Raw genomic sequence first — 22,123 nt, forward strand, 5'->3', positions numbered from 1 at the left:
TAATGATATTTAGCATGAGCCACAGTCTCTTTACTCTAAACCTCTTCACCCCCTCCAGCGCCCCACCCCCATTCTCGGAGCACACACCCTCACACCCCGAAAACACTTTTCCACCCCATCACTCCCATCCCCCAATACACACACACACGCACACGCACACGCACACACACTTGTGCTTTCAGGACACCTAAACAGAGGATATTTCCCTGGGGAAAGAAATCCTGCCTGGCGAGATCTCCCCATTGGTTGTTTACCCGGAGAAATCTACATGTTTAAGGGGGATGGTGCATCCGTAATCAGTCTGACCCTATAGGACTGAGTCTTAGCGACCTTTTTGTGACCTCTCCCGCCAGAGGAGGCTGCTGTCACTTTAAAAATTTACTGAAAGAGGAGCCCGTCTGGCTTCCGATCACTCTGGGGCGGCGGGAGATAGCTCCCTTTCTCCCTCGCCCCGGGTTCTTTCTGGATGGCCGAGCAGATCCTCTTTAAAGAGACAGTTCATGAAATAGAAACCCGGCGGCTGAGCTAGGAGTTGCGAAAGGGGACGATCCCGTGAGGGTCTACGACCAGGAAAGGCGCAGCGGAGGATCAGAAAGGGGGCTAGAGCTCCCCTCGCCTCCCCAGGCCCCCCACCTTTTCAAACTCTCCTCCTCCTGCCTGTATCTCCCCCCCCCCCCCCCCTCTTTTGGACCGGGAGAAAGAAGTGGAAGAAGTTTTAGTGGGTTTCAGATAACTTTCATTACACATCGGGCTGATAAGAGCAAGCGAAAGTGAGAAAAGAGGGAGGTGATGTGAACCAGAAGGAATAGCTCGGAGCTCATTTAGGAAGGGGGAAAAAAGCCAAAACACACCAAACCCGGGTCACCCAGACAAGCGGAGACTTCATTTCTGGTCTTAAAAATACACTATTGGCGGACAATAAATCTGAAACGCGTGGTCCTGGCGAGCAGAATCCTAGAGACGGACAAAGTTATCAAAGACCATTCGGAAATCGAGACTCGAGGCTTTTTTTTTTTTTTTAAACATCTCGAAATGTGGCTCGGGATCGTATAAAAGGATTTTCGTGCAGGAAAGCTGGGGGCTGCTGATTATTTTGTTTGTTTTAATTCTTCTGTGATTGCCTTTTATTGCTGAGTTGGGGCCATAGAAATCTTAAGGTAAGAGAACTAAAAAAAAAAAAAAAAAGTCTTGGCGATATGCATAGTTTGTTACTTGGGACAGTTTCCTGCCTTGGCACCCCTTCTCCGGGGCGCCCCCCGCCCCCAGCCTTCTTTTCCTACTTGCCCGCTGCCTCGCGGAGCCCTGTGCTTATCTACGTTGCCGGGACTGCCGATTTCCTTGTTCCTCCTGTGCAACGGTGCGGTCTGGACGCGTCTCCGGGGTGGGTCGTCCGGCCTTCGGTGGGTCTCTCTGCCGGCTGTCGGCCCTCCTTTCCTCGCGCTCTTCTCCTCTTTCCCCTCCCTTCGTGTGTCTGTCCGTCGGTATCAGGGACGCAGAAGGTGGGGTTGCCAAAATCTGAATTCCTGGCACCGGCCACGCGACTTTGGAGCCGCTTTCGGCCGAGTTCCACCTTGCCAAGTAACAGCTTTGCTGTCCAACATCGTGTGCTGCTTCGCGAGAAAGTCACATTCGGACCCTTTGGCTAGGTTATGGGGATTTTTTTTTTTTTTTTTTTCTTTTGCTGTTGGTTTTTTGAAAGGGCCTTTCTCTAAAGTCCACCTAAAGGGAATTCTTTTTTTTTTTTTTTAAGCTATCTTTGGAACTTGACAGCTTTTAAAAACACAGGAGTGTGTTAGATGAAATGACGGAAGATGTGTTGTTACTTTATTTTATTCAAGATTTCCAAGACGATTAAGACATTTGGGAGACAAATGCAGTTCTGTTAGCAAATCAAAAGCGAATAATTCACCCGGGGTCGGGGGCGGGGTGGGTTGGGGGGGAAGGTTTCTGGAGAAAGTTAAGCTTTTGTCTTGGGGCAAGAATACAGGGAGTAAGAAAGTTAATATGTTGGTGAAATATTTGAATAATCATATTACATGTATGTAAAAAGACATTCTTTGGAAATGAACCTGTTTTTAAATTAATTTCACTGTTGACAGTGGCAATGGCAATAATGTTAACACGGAGTAAAATTACACCTAGTATTTTTATGTGCAGTGTATGCAATACTTAACTCTCTGCCCTCTCAAAAAGGGGAATGCTGGAAAGCTAGGGGCATAGATGATTTTTGACTTTGAAATTAACAAGTTTTCCACGTCTTTCTGCAAATATGAAATGGAGCTGGTGTTGCATTTCACTGACTTCACCCTATTTCCTTCATTAAATATTTCTCTAGTGTGTCAGTAGAACTGCTTTTTTTTCCCCCCTCATGCTAGTGGAGAAAATAAACAACAAAGATCAACCAGAAATCAAACAAACCAAAAAATAAAACAACAATCTCAACCTTTTACTATTTTAAAGTGTGTATTGCTGTTGTTATTTGTAATACTTCCAGACATCTGAGGAGAGGGTGAATCTCAAATTGCCATTTAAGCTGCTCAGCATTGAGAGTTGACGAAAACAGCTTAAAGTTTATAATTTTATCAATGAGAAATTGTTCAAATCTGTCCTCACTAAAGAGGCTATTTAATATAAACTTTTTGTTATTAGTGTGAAAGGTGTCCTTGAAAAAGACTTGATGTGTGTGGGTGTATATGTGTGTGTGTAGCAATTATTACTCCTATCTATGTTTCAATTTTTCTTTTTAAAATTGTGGGACTACTTATTGCCCTTTAATTGCCTCATGGCCAAAGGCATATTCATAATGCCTCTTGACTAGAGCCCTCAGAACACTGGGCTTCTTGAAGTTTGTGGTGAGTTAACCATTTGAATCTGTAACTGAGTGATTACTTGAATTCTCTGCAAAATTGCTTTTGGTCTATACACTCCAGAGTTTAGTTTTAACTTTTACAGGTATAGATACAGCAGAGTTCTGAGGGGGAGGGGGTTATTTAATTCATCAATTAATGTTCTGGACTATATTGTTTAGTCTTTGATAGGAAACATCCTCAAGTTTAGGTTAACTGATTGACATTAACATTACCAGAGTTTCTAGTTATTCACCATCAGGTCAACAACTCTGCAGCTTTTAATATTGGTGTTTAACAACATTGCTGCTAGTGAATCTGAATAGCCTCCTTTCAGTAGACACAACTTTAAAAATGGGCATTACCCATTTCAGTTTTAGTTTAATAGGTATCCTGAGTAGTGATTAATATTTAACATAGGTCAAATGTAAAATCTCATGAAAAATAACAATACATAACCATATATAATGATGGCAATTTATTACAAAATTTTTATATATTTTTTACTTGATCACAAGCCAGTTTTGATATTTAGCTTACAAAACATTAAACTGAAATATGCATTGGCATAGGGTACCTAAAACTTTAGGTTGACATGTTTTGCACGAGTGTTTACCAGATATTTATTTTCATTTGTTTTTCTTTGGTCAGTAGCATCAATGAGACGACTCTTACTCTCTTCTTCAGATAAGGGTGTGATTTGTTTCATGGTAATGCGATACAAACTAAAAAGGAATTTGACAATATTTAGATTAAAATTTTTACATTGCATTAATTTAAAGTGCACAAATGTGAAAGTATATACTTACAAGGGAAGACTATCTTAACATAAAATATTGACTTCTACAGTTTAGAAATATTATGTTAATATATGGTGTTCAGTATTTTTTTTGTAAAAATCACATTGGACAAAATAGCACTGTTTTATGCAAAATAAGGAATCTGACATTTTTGAAACCAATTGATCAGTTTTTGTAGTAATTTACAATTGCTTTGTTCCTTTAAAAGCAGTACCGCTGCCACTTCTAAGATAACTTACTATTATTCCTTCTGTATTAATATGCATGATGGCTGACTTCTTTCCTCATAAGGATTCGAAGTAGGAAACATACATTTGAATAAAATATTTTCAAGCAATTAATTATTCTAATGAATGAACTGATACGGAAATCGATTGTTCTCATCTTCTTCTTTCTAGATCTTAGATGAGTTTTGCAATGTGAAGTTCTGCATAGATGCTAGTCAACCAGATGTAGGAAGCTGGCTCAAGTACATCAGGTTCGCTGGCTGTTATGATCAGCACAACCTCGTTGCATGCCAGATAAATGATCAGGTATGTTGTAAAGATTTTCTTGTCTTTCTTGGAGAGCACTAAAGTATCAGTGAAGCCTGAAGAATAAAAATAACAGTGAGTTGCAGTAGACCCTTGTGGCCTGTTTTTTGATATGGTGAAAGGTAATGCCCAAATATAAGATGCAGAATAAAGTAATTTTCAGTATTACTTTCTTTCAGTACTTCTTTTTTGGGTAGTTTATTCACTTTGTGCTAGTAAAACTTCAGAAATGCTGTAGTCTTCTGTGTATGACTGAATGATTTAAAAACTGAATACTACTTATTAATAGGTATTCTTTATCAGTTTTTCTTTGCCTTCATAATAAGGAGTCATTCATAGAAAGTACTGAACTAATCAAGAACACTGAATTTTTGCAGAAATTGCAAGTGATACAGTTGAAATATATAGATTTTATTTTAAATAGTAGGTAGATATAGATGTATGATCTATGTGTGTGCTTATCTGATTATGCATTTGGTTTGCTTAATTATAAACAAGAAACACTTCGATTAATCAAATACATTTTCTGTTGTTGTTGATGTGAATAGTTTAAAAGTATCACTGCTGGAAATTGCTTTATGGAAGCTCATGCAGTGAGGTTAACTTTAATAACAATAACTATGAAACAAGATCATGAAAATATTATGAAACATATTTTGCACTCAATAAAGTGAGGTTATGAATCTTGTAACTTAGTATGATAATACCTAAAACAACAAGAAGTTCAACCTGTTAATTTGTGTTTTATAAACATCATTGGGTTAGAATATAATTATACTATCATCATTTATTTCTTTTAAACCAATGGTTACCTAAATCAGATATGTTTCAAAGATCATATTAAATTGGTTGCTTGGCAAATCTACTATAAAAATCACCACCAAAAAAAGAAAAGTTTAAATTAGATGTTTCCAATTGAAAGCTGGTAAGTAATGCTAGCGTCATATGGTCTATGACTCTATTTCAGTCATTGTTATGAGATTATTCTTTGGCATTTTACCAGCTACCAGATAATTTTTACTGACTAACCTGTATAAGAGGTAGTAAATTATAAAATTCACTTTAAAGTGGGAATCATTTAAAAATCTTCAACATATATCAAAAGTAATAAACCAATCAATTGGTTTTTCCCCTTGCCGTAAGAAAACAAGAGGCATTATTGGAACAAAGTAGATCATTATTAAATTAGCTATTGCTTATGAACAGAAAATATCCCAAGTCTATCATATGAGTTACTGTCACCATCAACAACAGACATTTTTTGAGCACTGACTGTTCTGTTGTTGTGGGAAATACATAGGTATTATAAATGGGTGAGTTGTGCATGTGATGTTTCTTTAAAAAGTAACTTGAATACCTCAAAAGGCAGTTTTAAGATGAAATAATGTAATTATATCATAATAGTTATTTGGTATTCATATTTACTGACAACGAGAGCTATTTCCTTAAACAGATAGAACTGTTGCAGGTCTTGTGAAAAGATGGTTGAAGAATGAGACTTGTGGACAATGTATTTTTTTCATTTAATATTTATGTCTAAATTATTTTTATAAATATGCTTTTGTCCTTGGGAATTGTGATTACATTAAAAAGGGAAACTATTTTGTTATTCATAAGTATGAATTACTTTGCTTATTAGAGTAGGCATTTATAATTTTCATATGGTTACTTTTGATGTTCACATTGTAAATGCATTGCTTTCAAAAGAAAATATGCTGGTCTCATATCTTAATGAATAACATGTTTATGTATTTTAACTGAAGAATCAGGGAAACTAGCTAATCAGGAAAATCATAAAAGACCAATATTAGACATATCCTATTATTTCTGTAAGTTCTCATTTTAAACTTATGTATTATGCTGGCAGAAATCTAAGATGGTAACAGAGTGCATATCAAATAACATAGTTGTGAAATTTACATTATATGGTCAAGTAAGTTCACCCATAAACAAGAGAGGAAAGTCAGAAGTAAAAGTCAGATTTGTGTGATAGGCATATATGCATACAATCATACTTAACCCAGTTTACAAAAGAGAGCAGACACCAAAATAGTGTATGCATATATTATAAACATACTCATCTTTAAGTATATATGCATTTCTAAAAGTCATTTAAGACTGGCAGTTCCAGTCAGCTTTGAAATGTGAATGTTGGACTATATACAATGATAAAAGAGCTGACTAAAGAGATTCTCTAGGTCTATTTTTTCACTCTTTTCCGTGAGGAATAGGAGCTGCCAAATGGTGAATAAGCATAACTCATCACTTAATGAACGCTCCCATTGTGTGAAATATTTAATATCCAGATATAAAGAGACACCCTAGATCAGGAATAATTATGAAACATGAACAACATCAACTCATCTGCCCAACACAAAAGCAAATGATGCACTCGACCAGAAACTGTAAAAAGTGTTTCTCTTTGCTCTGATTCTTAGACAGAGCTCAAGTTTATAAAATGAATTTTAAATAAGTCCTGGACTATAAAAAAGAAGAATTTTGGAGGAATCTTTCAACTGCAAGCTAGACACTGTGGTAATTAGGTTACCTAGCAAAGAAAGATGACCTAAAATAAAAAAAGAGGATATAAATTACGTATCTTTACTTTTGCAAAGATATGCATTTTTAAAAATTCTAATATTAAATCAGTTTTATAGTGATGTGAAGGAGTTTTGTAAAACATAAAGAATGTGTCTGCTGAAGATGACAATGCAGTTTGATAATAGTGGGACAGTCAGAACATGCATCCTGGATAAAACTCATATTTGGTTTGTTTGGGGGTGATGAAGTACTTAGAAACAGCCTGGATTTTGTTTTTCAGGTAAAGTTGATAAAGGATGTAATCAGTTTTGTATCATAAAAACAAAGGCTATTCAGTGAACATTTTCCTAATACCTCTCTACAAGCATTTTATTTGAGGGGATTTTCCTGAGTTTAAATCTTCCAATAGATTTCTGCAAGTTGTTTTATTGCAGATTTTTTTTTTCCAGGCCAATGAGCTTTGTGGCAGCTTTCTTTCTTGACAGTGCTCCCTAGAAGACTCAAGTTTTTTTGTTTTTAGATATCTTTTTCGTTGCATGTTTTCAGAATTGTTGCAGTGATTTTTTTTTGGAGATAGAAATTCTGAAAACACTGGTGCCCTTGCTAAACCATAATTTCTAAGTAGCTGCAGCTTCTGACTAATATCCTTATTCCCCCTGAAAATATTATATTAACTATAGTAATTTACCTTTGTGAATGAAGGCTGCACCAAAGACACTAGTAAATTAAGTCACACTCCAGTCATAAAAGAGTAGAGCCACTAAAAATACCCAAGGTTCTTTATCCTTGAAATCCTAATTATTTTTTCCCTTATTCCACAGTTTCTTTACAGTGTTACATAGCTACACCGCTCTGGCACAGCTTTTAGCTGGAAATATTTACTGAGAGAGACAATGCTTCAGTATAGTAGTTTTGTATTTTAACGGTCTGAATTGTTCCTGGTTGTGGGTACAGACCCTGGCACTGGGAAGTAGATCAGGGCAGGAGCAGAGGCAGAAAGTTGGACGATGAAAGTTCTTTCCAGAAGAGGTCCTCAAGAGGACCAGATGTGCAGAGGAAGCATGAAAATGGTTTATTAATTATTTAGAAGTTTCATTACATATGGAAGCACTCATATGTCTCATGTCAGGTATACCAAACACCTAGATGATTTACTGAGTGTTCTGTTTTTTTTTTAAATCTGGATACTCTGATGTCCTTTTCTTTGACGTCTTGTCGATTCTTACTTTCACACCCATTTTGATGGATGGATAGAGCATGTTGCGTTAGGTCTGGTCTCACCCTACTCCCACCTTTTCCTCCATTCTTGGAGAAGTTTCCTCAGACCTCCGTGTTGCCATACCCATCACCTAGCTTAAAGGCAAGAGGATCCACAGCCCACGCCCACCCCCCAACACCTCCCCATTAGGCCAGTTCTTATCTCGGACATGTTCACAAGCTTAGTGTACTTATGAAATAGCTCTCTGGACACAAGTTTTCCTCTAATACTTCTTCATGGTGAGATCATTTTGGTTGTAATCAGACAGATCGCTAAGGCCCTATTCGTGAAAGTGAACTTTTTCGACTTACACAGGACCTACCTTTCCTCTCGTGATTCCAAGAGCGATCTGGGCATGTACTTTGGGGTAATGTTTTATAGCTACGTGTGTATTCTGCACCACAGAAAGGAACACACTTTTATTCAAGCTCCTGGCCTGCCCTAACATGGTCTACAAGTGGGATAAAGTTCTCAGGAACCCAAGACATTATTAATCTTGTCATTTACACAAGGTGATAAGTCCTTTCATTTTTAAACAGGCCCTTGACAGTTGGTATTTAGTAAGTACACTAAGAGAAGTCTGCTGTTCACTCCAAAGAAAGCGAAATATGTCGATAAGAGATTATCTAATGCCCGATGTATATTTTGAAGAAAGAAGACCTAGAAGAAGGAGTGCCCCTCAGAGAATGCATAGTCAGAATTCACTTAAGGGATGCTGCCAGCTCCCTTGTGGTTGAGGAACAGCAGCAAGATTCTACACTGTTTTCAGCTGGAATAGGCATTGTTCTCGTTTGTGCTGTACCTTATAAAGTTTTAACTGCTTCCAGGACCATCATGGCTGAGTGGCACACTCGCCCTCCCTCTCCTTGGGTCCAAGTCAATGGTGCTATCAGTCTGCTGGGACACTACAACAGTATTATTATTATTGCAGGCTCATTATAGGCTCAATTATCAAGTTATTTTCTTTGGCTTTTAGGAAAAAAAAACCATGCCTGCATCATTCAATTAATGCAATTTGTGCAAAGAAGCAGGGAAGATCAACCACATAAAAGCAAAATATAGTATCTTAGCCTCTTTCTACTTTTTAAACATGTTTGTGTCAACTGTCAGGTAATTTGTTAATTTGCTCTTCCTTTGCAAGGATTTCTGTCCGCATTTTCTATGACCTCTTTTGAAGTTAAAATTATTATTGGCTTTGGCCATTTTCTTTGCTTTGTTTTTAAGTCAAGTTCCACTTTTATACCAAAGTCATGTTCTGCTGTTTTAAGATGAATGCCAGCTGGCAATACCCAGAGACTGGCTTTGTGAACGGTGCCTAAGTGGACTTTGAGGGGATGTCGTCTGGCTGATAAGTTACTTCCTTCACCCAAAGACGAAACTGTCTCAGACATAGTTTGTCATTTGCTATTCACATGATAAAACAAATAACATCCCCTCCCCCCAAAAAACTTCCATCATGTAATTGTGCCCAGCACACAGGCCTGTCATAGCACTACAGAAGGTAGGAATTTTTATGAAGATTGATAAAGCACGTAAGTTCACGAAAAAGATGATCTGTCCATTTTAAGTAGTTCATGTTTACATGTACCCAACATTTTTCATACAGGAGGATCTCAGAGCATCACACCCATACCGGAGTCTAGCTATTTCTGGAATAGCACCAAAAAGATAGGTGTCAGAATGCATCACAAGCCATCAAAGAGGAAAATGTGTTGGTCAAGAACATAAGAAATGTCTCCAGCCTAGTTAAAAACCCAAAGAAGATCTTTAGTTTCCTCTCTTTTTGAGCAGTCTGAAACTGTTGAGGATGATCAGTTTTATAGAGTCAGACAAAATGGCCACATTAAAGACAGCTGGCTAAGGAATATTTCTTGTGAGGTCTATAGCGTGATCTTTAGAGGTTATTTAACAAGATGCTTGCAAAGCTTCCAGGCTGGTTACAAAACAAGCTCCAGGTCTAATAATATAGTGGATCTTTATCACTTGCCCTGTTCTTGCAAACTAGAATCAACAGGCAATTCTCTCTGTTTTATTTCATTCAATAAATTATACTTGGCTTGCTTTTCATGTTATTATGGAAGAAATAAAAATGTGTATGTGTGGGGGGGCTTCTTCTCCATTAATATTTTTGTTCTGAGAGTAGCTAGTATATACATATATTTTTTTTTTTCTGGTTTTAAGGCAGATACAGCAAGATTTACACCTGATATTTCTCTGTTAATATTTTCTAGTCTTTAGACTGTTACCTTGAAGACAAATTCAGAATACTGTGTCTTTGGAGAAACTAAGGATGGTTTGCTTTAGCAAAGCTTGGCCATGACAGTGTTTCCATTCTGTTGGACAAATTTCTTTACATTCTATTATTAATCTCTGTCTGCTGAATACACTTTTTGTTATCTCTTTTTAATCAGGATTAAAAAGGGTCCTTCTTTTAGAGGTGAAAAACCTTGACACTACGCCTGTCCTCCAGAATTGGGGTTTCCCACATTGCTATGGATAGATCAGGGGTCCAGAGCACCTTTCCTAAAGCGAGCACTTGTGCACACGTTGTCTCTGTGGGCTTGGTGTTACCTCTGCAGCACCAAGACTGACAGATGTGTTTATATCAAATATTGACTTTGTTCAGATGTGCAAACTGTCACTTACCTCCCCTCCCACCCAGCCTCTAAATGTTAAAGTTCCATTCACCTTTTCCTAGTCTCAGACTGGTATGAAGCTGTAGAAAATAAAGCATTCAGGCTGAATTGTGGGAGTTGGGAGAGAAGGAATCAACTATCTACTTCAAAGTGAAAAGACCGAAAAGACAGCAATAGTCTGAAACGGTTGTCTCAGTACAGATTTTGCAGGGAGTACATTTCTCTATTATTTCAATTATTACAACTTCCTGAATAGGTTGAAGGTCACTCATAATTCACACTTCTGCCATTTTCAGACATGCCAAATGTAGTCTATTAAGCATAAATAAAACTTCCAGTGCTTGACCAGGAAAAATAAACGGGAATTCATAACAATGAGTCCTTGTTCATCTTTTTAAAAGTAAATGATGTGTTTTGTTTCTTTCTTGTTTTCCCTCCTGTGCACTGAATTTTTCTTGTCTCAGTAGTGCAAGCATAATACTTTAAATCGATCCAAGCATAGCAAACCAGACAGCAGGTCTGGTCTGACAGATTCTAGATTTCTCTGTTTTATAAGATTATAAACAAGAACCCACATTATTACCATTTATAAATACAAATGGTAGCCATCATCAGTTTGAGGGAGGAATTGGTTGAACACAGGCTCTGACAGTATAAAAGAGAAATAATCTGAAAGTCTTTTATAGCCTATTACCTTTCCTATCAGAATGCTTATAGTGTCCATATTTTCTTTGGTGACTGTCCTTTTGGGCTTAAATTACAAAAGAAAATGAATATTTAATAAAGTGTGATTAATTTCAGTTCCAACTGTACATAAAAAATTGTTATATACAACATATATTACATGTAATATGTAATTTATAAAATATATAACTTTTATGATATATAATTAGAAAAATCATATGCCATTAAATATTAATTTATATTAATACAAGAAATCACTGATTTTAAAAAGTTTCCTCAAACATATACTTCATCACATTTGTAAATCACGTATAAAATATATAACATATCCAAGCACATATATTCTTATATATATAAAATTGTATTAAAATATAACTTTTGGCTGTCTAAATTTGCTAAATCAAGTCCACATCGCCACTGCCTTTTACCTTTAGCTTAGCCTTAACTGAACAGATATACTTTTGACATTTGGAACCATTACAAGGTTTGATTAAAACAAATTAGGAATAATAGTTATTTTTAGAGTAATTCCTATATACATGTATAATGTTATATTTATGCCTTAAATTGTGAATTTCACCAGTAGTAAAAGTGAACAAATTGGGAGATTTCAAGTTTTATCTTCAAATATATGAATGATTTAGAATTTTTAAAAAACATATAAAGAAATTCCACTAGTGTGTTTTTTTAGCAAGTTTTAAAAATATAAGAATACATAAAGATCTGTTAAAACATTTACCATAATATTTATTCTTATAAAGTATTCAGAGATCAGATATAATATCCATACTTAGAAGGATAAAGATAAAAAGCTCTCTGGAAAGATTAAAAAGAGTCCAGCAAGATATTGGGAAAATTATATTTTTTCTGTGATAAAATGAAAAGACCATCTTAACTTTCAAAAGTTTCTATGAGTTAGGTCATGTTAATAACATGTTGTATTTATGCCATTTGGTGTATTAGCTACCAAAAAGAAAAGTCTAAAGGCGTTAACATAGTTTTAAAATGTTTATCATGACTCTTAAAAAATGGAATTCTCATATAATCCTCTTTCTTTAGACTGTAAGTCCCTATTCTTCTATTTTTCACCTTATAATGGGAAGAGTTGTTTCCCTTCTTAAAGAGCATTCTGAGAGAAACCCAGCAAAATAATAAATCAACAACCCTTTTATATCCATTCCAACTTTTTCTAAGTGTTTGAGACTTTTGAGCCCCTCTTTAAATACTTGAGTTGAATTCATCACAGAATCCCAGATCCAAGACGTTTTTATTTTGGTTCCAGATAGCTTTTTCCATAAAACCCCCTGATGGAAGAGACCTGTTAACTCTTTTATGGAATTTAACAGAGGAATTGATTCCCTTCCATTTTTCTCAAACACAAAGCACAGAGAGGCTATGTTAGTAATATCTCTGCTCCTGGTCCCTAACTCAGATGACCTATAGTTCATAGGGCTGCAATATAGTTGAAGTTTTGAGAATATACTGATTTTAAAGATGTTTTAATTATATTTTTATAAGCATGGTCGAACATACTTAATAGACAAACCTGCGGGAGAAACTGCATAAAGCACTTAGGTTTTTAATTATATTTTTTTATTTGCCTAAAGACCTATTTTATAACATAAAAACATAGATGTGATATTTTATTTTCTGAAAGGCTTGATTCCACCAGCATTACATTCCATTTTCCCCCCACATAATTGTTTTGAGGCAAGAAATTGTCATTATGTTTTCATTTAAACTACTCCTCTCACTTCCCAAATGCCTGTTGGTATATTATTATTGCTAGGACGTAAACCAACTTTATATGTGGACATCTCTGAATTCAAGTATTCAAATTATACTTTGGGGCCACTGTAATTATAAGAGGAAAGACATAATTTTACTTAAGTCTCTTTAAGATCTAAAGACATGAGATATGATGAAATGGCAAGTGGTAGCAACACCTTGAAAAAAAGCGCTGGATTTCTAAGGGTGGTAGATGGGATTTCAAGCACATTCTTATATGATATGAGGAAGCATGCCCAGAATCTGCCCTCATTAGGGCAGGCTCTTGCCAGATCTTTTCAAACCTCAGTTTCATGAGCACCATAAAAATTCACTTAAAATCGAAAAGAACACCCTGAAGTTAAAACCCACGCTGCCTAGCCTTGCCTTTCGTGGCCTGGAATGTCACCTTTTACCTCCAGTAAATAAAGCCAAAATCAACACTCTTCCGTGTCTTGTTTTTTATGCACTCAATATTCTTCGCATGACAATCTGGACACTTAAAGGGAAATTACAGTAGTGATCTATGTCCCGGCAAAGAGAATTGTCTTTCTAATATATAGTTACAACATATCCATCACTTTCTTTTGTTTCTTGGACTGTTCACATTGGATTGAATAAATCTAAAATGGAATTAAAAGAGACATGATAAATAGTGGACGCCAAAGAAATAATGATATCATAATACTTTCTTCCAGTGATCTGGCGTGTGTGTCTCTTTGCAGCATTCCCCAGCACAGACAATTGTACCATTTTACGGTCTTGCGGGATATTGTCTCTTTAACCTCACTGTTTCCGAGAAGCCACCGAAAAGTTCTAATATGTCACAATTCAAATGTCAACATGTTGTTGGAAAGGAAGCTAATAAGTTAAACCTTTGAGAGATGCCAAAAGAAGAGGTGATTCAAACTGTTGAGAGAAGTCCATTGTTTTCTAAGGGGAACTAGGACTCTAGAATGAAACAAGGTACTAACAAGCATTTAACTGGAAGGTTTAGGGAGGAAAAAAGCAAATGAACACTTTTTTTTTCTTTAACCTGGTAACTTTTTTGAGCAGTCTATTCCTCTCAGTGTACTTCCAAAGAAAGGAAAATATGAATGTTACGGTTAATAAGATACAAACTATAAAGTCTCTGGTTTTTATAGAATCAGCACATAACAAGGAGTTATTTTCCTAAGATAGTCTGGATTCTATCTATGGATAGAGATAAAGAATCTTAAGTCATATCATATTAGAGAAACATTTTAGGTCATATTACATTAGAGGAATATTTTACGTTTGGCATTATTTTCTGTAAACCAGCTTCATGTGGTTAAATTACTGTTGCGTGACAAAAAGTGATTCTATTTTGACAGGAAAGAAACTAAGCAGAAAATACTCCTCATTGAGTTATTTTTTGAATTTAACACAGTTTTGTACTCTGGTCTTTTTAAAGAAAAATAAACAATTGGAGTTTAGAGCCACCTACTGGAATGAAGAGGCACGTACTTTTGTTTAATGTCCTCTGCTTTTCAAAAGATAAACAAATAAATATAATTAAAGTTTTGCACATTTCTCTTGATCTCATAAGACATTAAATTACTCAACTTTTCTCAGTTTGAACTATTAAGTGATCCTGCAAGAAACCACAGTTAGAGCAAAGTTTTCTCAAAATAGATCCTTCCCTTTTCTTAGCAGGGTATGCCAATTTGTGTTATAGGATTTTTCACCCTATTGCATTGAGACTGAGCAGAATTGAATCCCTGGTTTTGTTGTTGTGATTGTTACTTTTGCTGGAATTTGTATGTGTGTATGTGTCTGTATGTGACTGTAATTATTCTCATTTAAGAATTTTTGTTTAATACATAATCTTAGAATTAAAAATTAAAAACCTTTTGTGTTAAAATGAAAAAGCACCTTAAACATTTTCATGATTAAGTCGTTTTTATATTGAGATATAATTGATATATCCATTATATTAGTTTCAGGTATGCAACATAATGATTTGATGTTTATATATGTTGCAAATCAGAACTAAATGCCTTTTACATGAAGAGACCCTGAAGCCTGGACAAGTAAATTGGGCAATGACTTACCTAAGGTCACTGAGCTGGTCAGGGAAAAGGTAGGCAGCTCTTGGAAATTATAGGTCAGGATATTTTCCATACTTGCCACACTGCTTCTAGTCAGTCATTAATGGATGTATTCAACCCTTCCTCTCATCAACATTTTGTGTGAAAGTAAGAGGAATAAGCACCACCCCCAAACCCTGGTAAAAGAATCGATTGAAAGCATAATGCTTGCTTTCAAAGAGTGGGATCAGGAGCTGGGTCATGAAGGCAGGTCCTGGATCTGTGAGTATCACTTTTGATTGATAAAAGAGGGATGCAGTGTTTAAAAAAAGAAACACTCTCTTTTAAAACTATGTTGGTTTTTTTTTTCCAGATCTTTTCATGATTCTTTATGTTGGGTCCCTCCAGACTGTTGCCTTAAAAGCACCTTATTGAGAACGTGCTACTTTTGAGAACATGTTCAAGAAGGGGCAGTAACTCTGCCCCTGCCAGCCTTTGCCCAGCCACAGCTGGATAATGCAGGGCACAGGCAACAATCAGTTGTGCATGGTTCACCAGAGTAAGGGATTCAGAGAAGGGATCATCTTTTCTCTGGTAATCTCTTCATGTCTCTTAAACATTTCACAAGGTGAATGTGACACAGCAAGCCTCACATTTAGAAAATTTGACTTGTGAAGTGGGAGTTGGAAAGATTCGTAAATTGGCATGAGAGTCCCAGCTTTCCGTTTGTCAGCAGAGGGCTAATTTTCAGTGTATAATATGGGAAGTCATAGTTCTTTTGATGAAAATTAAAAGGAATATTTTGTTAAAATATGGGAAAATGAACGGTTATCTTAGTGTACATCTTGCCCTTTCTTAACATTCACTTCTCTTTCTCTTTCCCACGTTCGTTGTCTTTTGAAGATATTTTATAGAGTAGTCGCAGACATTGCCCCAGGAGAGGAGCTCCTGCTGTTCATGAAGAGTGAAGACTATTCCCATGAAACTATGGCACCAGACATCCACGGTTAGTACCGCACATGCCGCCATCCGCACCACCCTCATTTGGAGATTGTGATGGAGCCTGTCAAAGGATCCATCACACTTGGTGTTTGTGTTTCCCTGGCTAGTCATTGTCAGCTTCAACAAATTCTGTCCCCTAGAGTGGCTATTTTCTTAGTGTGACACCTGGCTAATATTACAGTGAAGCTAAAGTAAGCAGAGGTCTTTTCTGAAATGGAGGTCAAAGGAATTTTGAATATCTGGACTGAGACATCACATAAGTAAGCCTTCTGTCAATGCCTTAGACTCTGGTGAGAGTACTTTCATGGGGCAAAAGACATTTCAGGGAGCTTGGTTTGGGGCTTTTGAAAATCTAGCAGTTGTTCCTCCCACTTAATATTCTATTACTGGAAAAAAATCTTTCTGCTTAAATCCTAGCCAGCATGATCACATGGGAGGCAGCTGTAGGGTGGGGGAAAAGTACAGATGAGGAAATTTTAGAGTCAGAGGAATTTGTATTTGTCAGGGATCCATTCTAAATCAAAGAAGGAGGCATAAAAAGGAATTTTGATAATGAGCGATGTATATTCAGATGAGAGTAAAAGGAAATTTTATTTGTATTGGTTTGTATTATTGGGATGAACATTTAATATTTTTTTTCCTGTTTCTCTCTCCTAATACAATGGGACTTCATTCAGCATAGTCTAGTGGTGTCTTTGGAGAGTTTCATAGTTGGAGGTATCAGTAGGAAGGGGTACCCATCCCAGCTTACCTGAGAGGTCGGTTTGGGGCTGGTTTGGTCAGTTTCCCATTTGTCTGGCATTGCCAACAGGAGAACCTTAGCTTCAGCTTCTGCATCTCCTGTGAAAGAAGCTACCACTATTGGCTGACTCATTAGTTGAACATTTTTTACTTTGGCCAAGCTGCATTCTGCCTCTTTGTAAATTTATACCAGTTGCATTTCGGGGAGCCTTTTGGAAATTATTTTCCTCTTAAAAAACTGTAACAAGTAAGTGGTGTCAGAAACCCAGACTTGTCAACTAGCCTGGTAGAGTTTGAGCCTGAATGGGGAACCTGACCCAGTGGAAAAGGGCTCTTTGACAGAAAGGACTGCTTAGATGATAAAAATGAATATAATTTGGGCTTTTTCTGTTATGAGGAAACTTTAATCAGTGAATGTTTGCTCTCAAAAGGTTTTCAAATAATTATTTTTTGAAATAAAAATACTTAGTGTACTATTCTGAAAAGTATAAACAGAGGTGACTGTTTTTCTTTTAGGGCTACATTTCATGAATTACCTGTGTTTACGATACTCTTGAACGCATCCATTGCTTTTTATTTTCGATGTGTGATATCCATATCCATACGTATACCAGATACATTATATAATGTCTATAATGTTTAAATGGTGATTTGTATTTCATACTCCTAGGAGTTAATGTTTCTTAGGACAGAAAATAAAATACATGCTTTGTACACATACTGAATGCTAGATATTATCGGCTCTTCATTGTCCTTTGTAGTCTTTTAGACATAGAGCATAGACATAAAGTCTTATTTCCATTATACAGATAGGGGAATAAGGCCACATAAGACTACATAAATTGGCTAGAAAGTGGTAGAGTCAGCATTGAAACCAAGGTCTTGCCATCTCTAAATCCTATGTCTTTTCATGTATTATGTGGCCTGGAGGCTGTTTGTGTTCAGACTGCTGGCTGAGGTCCTAAAGTTAGATCTTAAACATGTGAATAGTGTCACAAACTATAAGAAATATTTCCATTACCTAGTTGATGTTATTGAGAAACCCGTCTTACAGCTGAGGTGATTTATTTTCGAACACCTCCCTCTTCTTTAACCAAGTCCAAAACTGACAAACCCCACTGAATCTACATACTAATTTCTTTACCTTTCTGGCCCCTGTGTTATTGGTTTAGTTTAATCTAAACCAGTATTGTGGTGGATTATAGCAATGATGACCCATGTGATCGCTCTGCTTGGCTTTTCAGGCTGCAGTGGGGTGTTCCATCTTTCAGTGGCTTTCTGTACTTTCTTGCTGCTGCTGCTGGTGCTCAGTTGCTTCAGTTGTCTTAGCATGAACCTAAAAAGCCCCTAGGAACCTGCTACCCTCGCGAACTTCATTTCCCACTCCTCCCCTACATGCATCCTATAAACCTGTCACACTTCACTACAGCTTTGCCTTTCTATGAGCTTGCATTTTTTTGCTCTTTCTTGCCTTAATTGGTCCATGCTATTCCGTCCCTCAACCTGCTCCACTCAGCTGAGTTTTCCTCATTACAAAGTCTTTTCTAAACCTCTGTCCCCCAGGATGGATGGATTTGGCACATTCCTCTGGGCTCCCTTAGTTCCTGTGCATGGACCTGTCATAAAATGTATCATACTATTTGTTCTCATGTGTATCCCCTTGGCTTGCTAAGGTATCCCTTCCCTAACAAAACGACTCACATCTGGTAGGTGACTAAAGTATTCCCTCAAAGACGTTCAGTCAATGAGTAACTGGCTATAGGTCCTGGCCGTAGATCTGCAACACGGATTGTGTATCCTGTCGTTCGTTGTCCTCTGTGTCTTTCAGCATTGTGAGCTGTTGGCAGGACTTCTGTGATTGTACCGGTGTGATCAGTGCATAGCATTTATAGCCTCCTGAGTGGGCTAAAAGCTATGCCAGTGGAAAGAACAGAAACAAGGCTGTCACTACCTGACACTCTATCACCTTGTTATCTCTAGTCTCCCACTATTACCATGTATTTATCTTACTGATTTAAAGTGTAAATTCATGATATGTTGGCTCTTTAGCAAAGCCATGCCAATTAGCACTGACCCTGGGGGAACATAAATGAGCCTAGAAAAGTGCTAAAATCATGCCATGTCCCATTATAAGAAATGATGAACGTTAAAGCATTTCCAAGTTTATTGATGTTAGCCAGGCTTAAGTAAGGCTCAGACAGAGACTCTCCTACATCCCCTACAGGTAACATGGCACTGTGAGAAGGGTATGGGACAGAAACAGTTCAAAGTTTGACATAATTACTCAGCTCTATAATTCTTGATTTGTTACTGAACTTGCTGAGCTTCAGTACTCTCATCGGAAAGCTGGGAAACAAATCTGATATGTAATTCCTCAAGGTCAAGTTTTAGGAAAATCAATAATCCATGAACAGGTTTGAGGTCATAATGATGCTCGGTAAACGGTCATTATGACTTTATATGTCCTGAGAATATTAAAACCTGGAAGGGTTTCATCATAAAGTTTTATCTGATAAGAAGACTATCTGGGCTCCCCAGTGATCGCTTCTGTTACAGTTCTAGGCTCTGTGCTGGCTTCTCTACATTTATTCTTTCTAATCCATGTTAAAATGGGAGTGGTGCAAAGGACAACCCAATAGTTTATATTATGTCTTTCACAATTCGATAAGAACTCCTGGTTTGTGGCAGTGCTTCCTGATCGCCTAGTTCTGATAACACCGGAATTATTTCCACAGAAGAACGGCAATACCGCTGTGAGGACTGTGACCAGCTCTTTGAGTCCAAGGCCGAGCTAGCAGATCACCAGAAGTTCCCATGCAGCACTCCCCATTCGGCTTTCTCAATGGTAGAAGAGGACTTCCAACAAAAGCTTGAGAGTGAAAATGATCTCCGAGAGATACATGCGATTCAGGAGTGTAAGGAATGTGATCAAGTGTTTCCCGATTTGCAAAGGTTAGACATGGCATGCTCCACTACCAGAACGTGTTTGTTTACTCTGAAGTACAATGTTGTTTATGCTCAATTTTCAGAATTGGTGCAGATGGGAAATCTGAAACAACAATGAACTGGAAAAATGTATTAGTCACAGGTTTGGAAGTCATTTTCCCCTGTAAATTCTCACCTGTAAAATGTTTGCAGTGAAGTTGGAATTAGTTATTTTGATGCCAGAGAGAAAATAATATGTTTACTATTATTATTTATGGAATGTAATTGGCAGCTGAAAGTTTAACATTAGAGTAAAACGTAACTTATTGGATGAGTCAAGAGTAGAGGAGGCAACAGTGATGCTGATTAATCTAATTATAGATACTGAACAGTAAAGCTACTTTCTAGAAACATTTAGATGATAAAAAAGAAACTTCTGATACTTAAGAAAAGCTAGATGGTCTTTCGATAGATCACTGTAATCTGTGGATTTAATTTCTACTATTTATCTAAATTGCACATATAAAAGAATAACAGAAACATGCCCAGTGAAGAAAATGTTGAATTGTCTTAAAGGGAAGAAAAAAATAAACAAGATCTAAATGAAATAATTCTTTGATACATATTTTTAACAAAACAGAAATCACATTTCAATGACATATTAACTTTTTATAGCCCTTTGAATTTAATTCAGGAACAATTGTTTGGTTTGTTTTTTTTTTTTCTATTAAAGAAAATAACAACCCTTGTTGTTGTTTAGTCACTAAGTCATGTCCAATTCTGTATGACCCCATCACAGCACATGTCCTAAATATATTGTGTCCAAATTAAAAGCCAAAATGAAATCACTGAATACCAACAGGTGAGAAAAGTATTTATACTGTAAAGCCATATCTCTGATGTCAAAGGGTAAGTATATTTCCTTCTATTTTGTTATCAAAAGTATTGGACAGCATTATAAAACAAAAACTGACAGCCTCAACACTAAAATATTGTGTGTAGCAATACTTCTTAGGTGGAGAAACCTTCTTACTCTGGGTGTAAGATTAAGCCTAAGTCAATCCTACTTTATGCCAAAACCAACTGTCAATTTAGTTCTTTCATTCAAACATTCAGTAGCAAACAATAAAGAAACCTAATTATCTGGCGTTGGGTGAACTCTCAAAACTCACTTCTTGGTAGCTCAGCCAGATGGATATATCATGTCACTATGCAACCTGATACTGATCATCCAAGTGATAATTTGGGTTATATAATTTAGCTGGTGCAGAACCTACATGCCCTGAATATTTTCCACTTTACTGAATCTGATATTGTTGCTTTATATGTTAAGCAAATGAGAATTCCTTTCTTGATATGGTATATTATTCTTTTCTGTATCTTTTGTGTAAGATATTGAGAAAGGAATGTATGCTAAGTTGCTTTAGTCGTATCCAACCCTTTGCAACGCTATGGACTATAGCCCATCAGGCTCCTATGTCGCTGGCAAGAATACTGGCAAGATTTTCAAGGCAAGAATACTGGATTGGGTTGCCATGCCCTCCTCCAGGGGAATCTTCCTAGCCCAGGGTTCAAACCAACAAGTCTTATGTCTCCTGCATTAGTAGGAGGTTTGTTTACCACTAGTGTCATCTGGGCAGCCCACCCTCCAAAAAAGGGGGGCAAGAAACAAAGGTTGATATGCATGCAAAAGATGGAAAGAACTCAGAAGGCTAAGCCAAGCTCTATAAATTGGGGTAAAATTCTTTGAAAGTGAAGCTTCATTAATGACTGACTGTATACTTTTATGTTTATGAAAGGAGTGAAAAGAAGCTTTTGTAAGAACCACTTGCCTTTTTCTTTTCTATCACTGATTAGCTGATAGTTGATAATGATCAGGGAGCAATATGGGTTTTATGCGGGATTAGAAGAAACAAGGAAAAGAAAATTTGCCTTACTTTGCTGTCATTTCCCCCTTTTGTGTTGTGTACTATCTCTGCTTCTTTTTTGTTTTTACATTTTTATTGTATTTTACTTTTATTTTTAATGTTTTTTATTGTGGTGAAGGGGCTTCCCAGGTGGCTCAGTGGTAAAGAATCTACTTGCCAATGCAGGAGATGCAGGAGACGTGGATTTGATCCCTGGGTCCGGAAGATCCTCTGGAGAAGGAAATGGCAACCCACTCCATTATTATTGCCTGAAAAATCTCATAGACAAAGGAGCCTGGCAGGCTACAGCCCAGAGGGTTGCCAAGAGTCAGAATCAACTGAGCATGCACGCATTGTGGTAAAAGTCGCATAATATAAAACATGCTCTTTTAACCATAGTTAACTGTATAGTTAAGTGGCACTAAGTACATT

At 36.8% G+C, this 22,123-nt stretch overlaps 1 protein-coding gene across 1 annotated transcript in view; it reads left to right on the plus strand.

The window, feature by feature from the left end:
• MECOM (MDS1 and EVI1 complex locus) overlaps positions 1-22,123 on the plus strand; it is a 326,761-nt gene that overhangs the window by 261,064 nt on the left and 43,574 nt on the right. The window contains exons 2-4 of the mRNA XM_052638028.1: positions 4,045-4,179; positions 16,020-16,122; positions 19,595-19,811. Of these exons, the coding sequence (XP_052493988.1) occupies positions 4,045-4,179; positions 16,020-16,122; positions 19,595-19,811 (455 nt within the window). The remainder of the gene's footprint in view (positions 1-4,044; positions 4,180-16,019; positions 16,123-19,594; positions 19,812-22,123) is intronic.

This window comes from Budorcas taxicolor, chromosome 1 (genome assembly GCF_023091745.1).
Source record: "Budorcas taxicolor isolate Tak-1 chromosome 1, Takin1.1, whole genome shotgun sequence".
NCBI lineage: Eukaryota > Metazoa > Chordata > Mammalia > Artiodactyla > Bovidae > Budorcas > Budorcas taxicolor.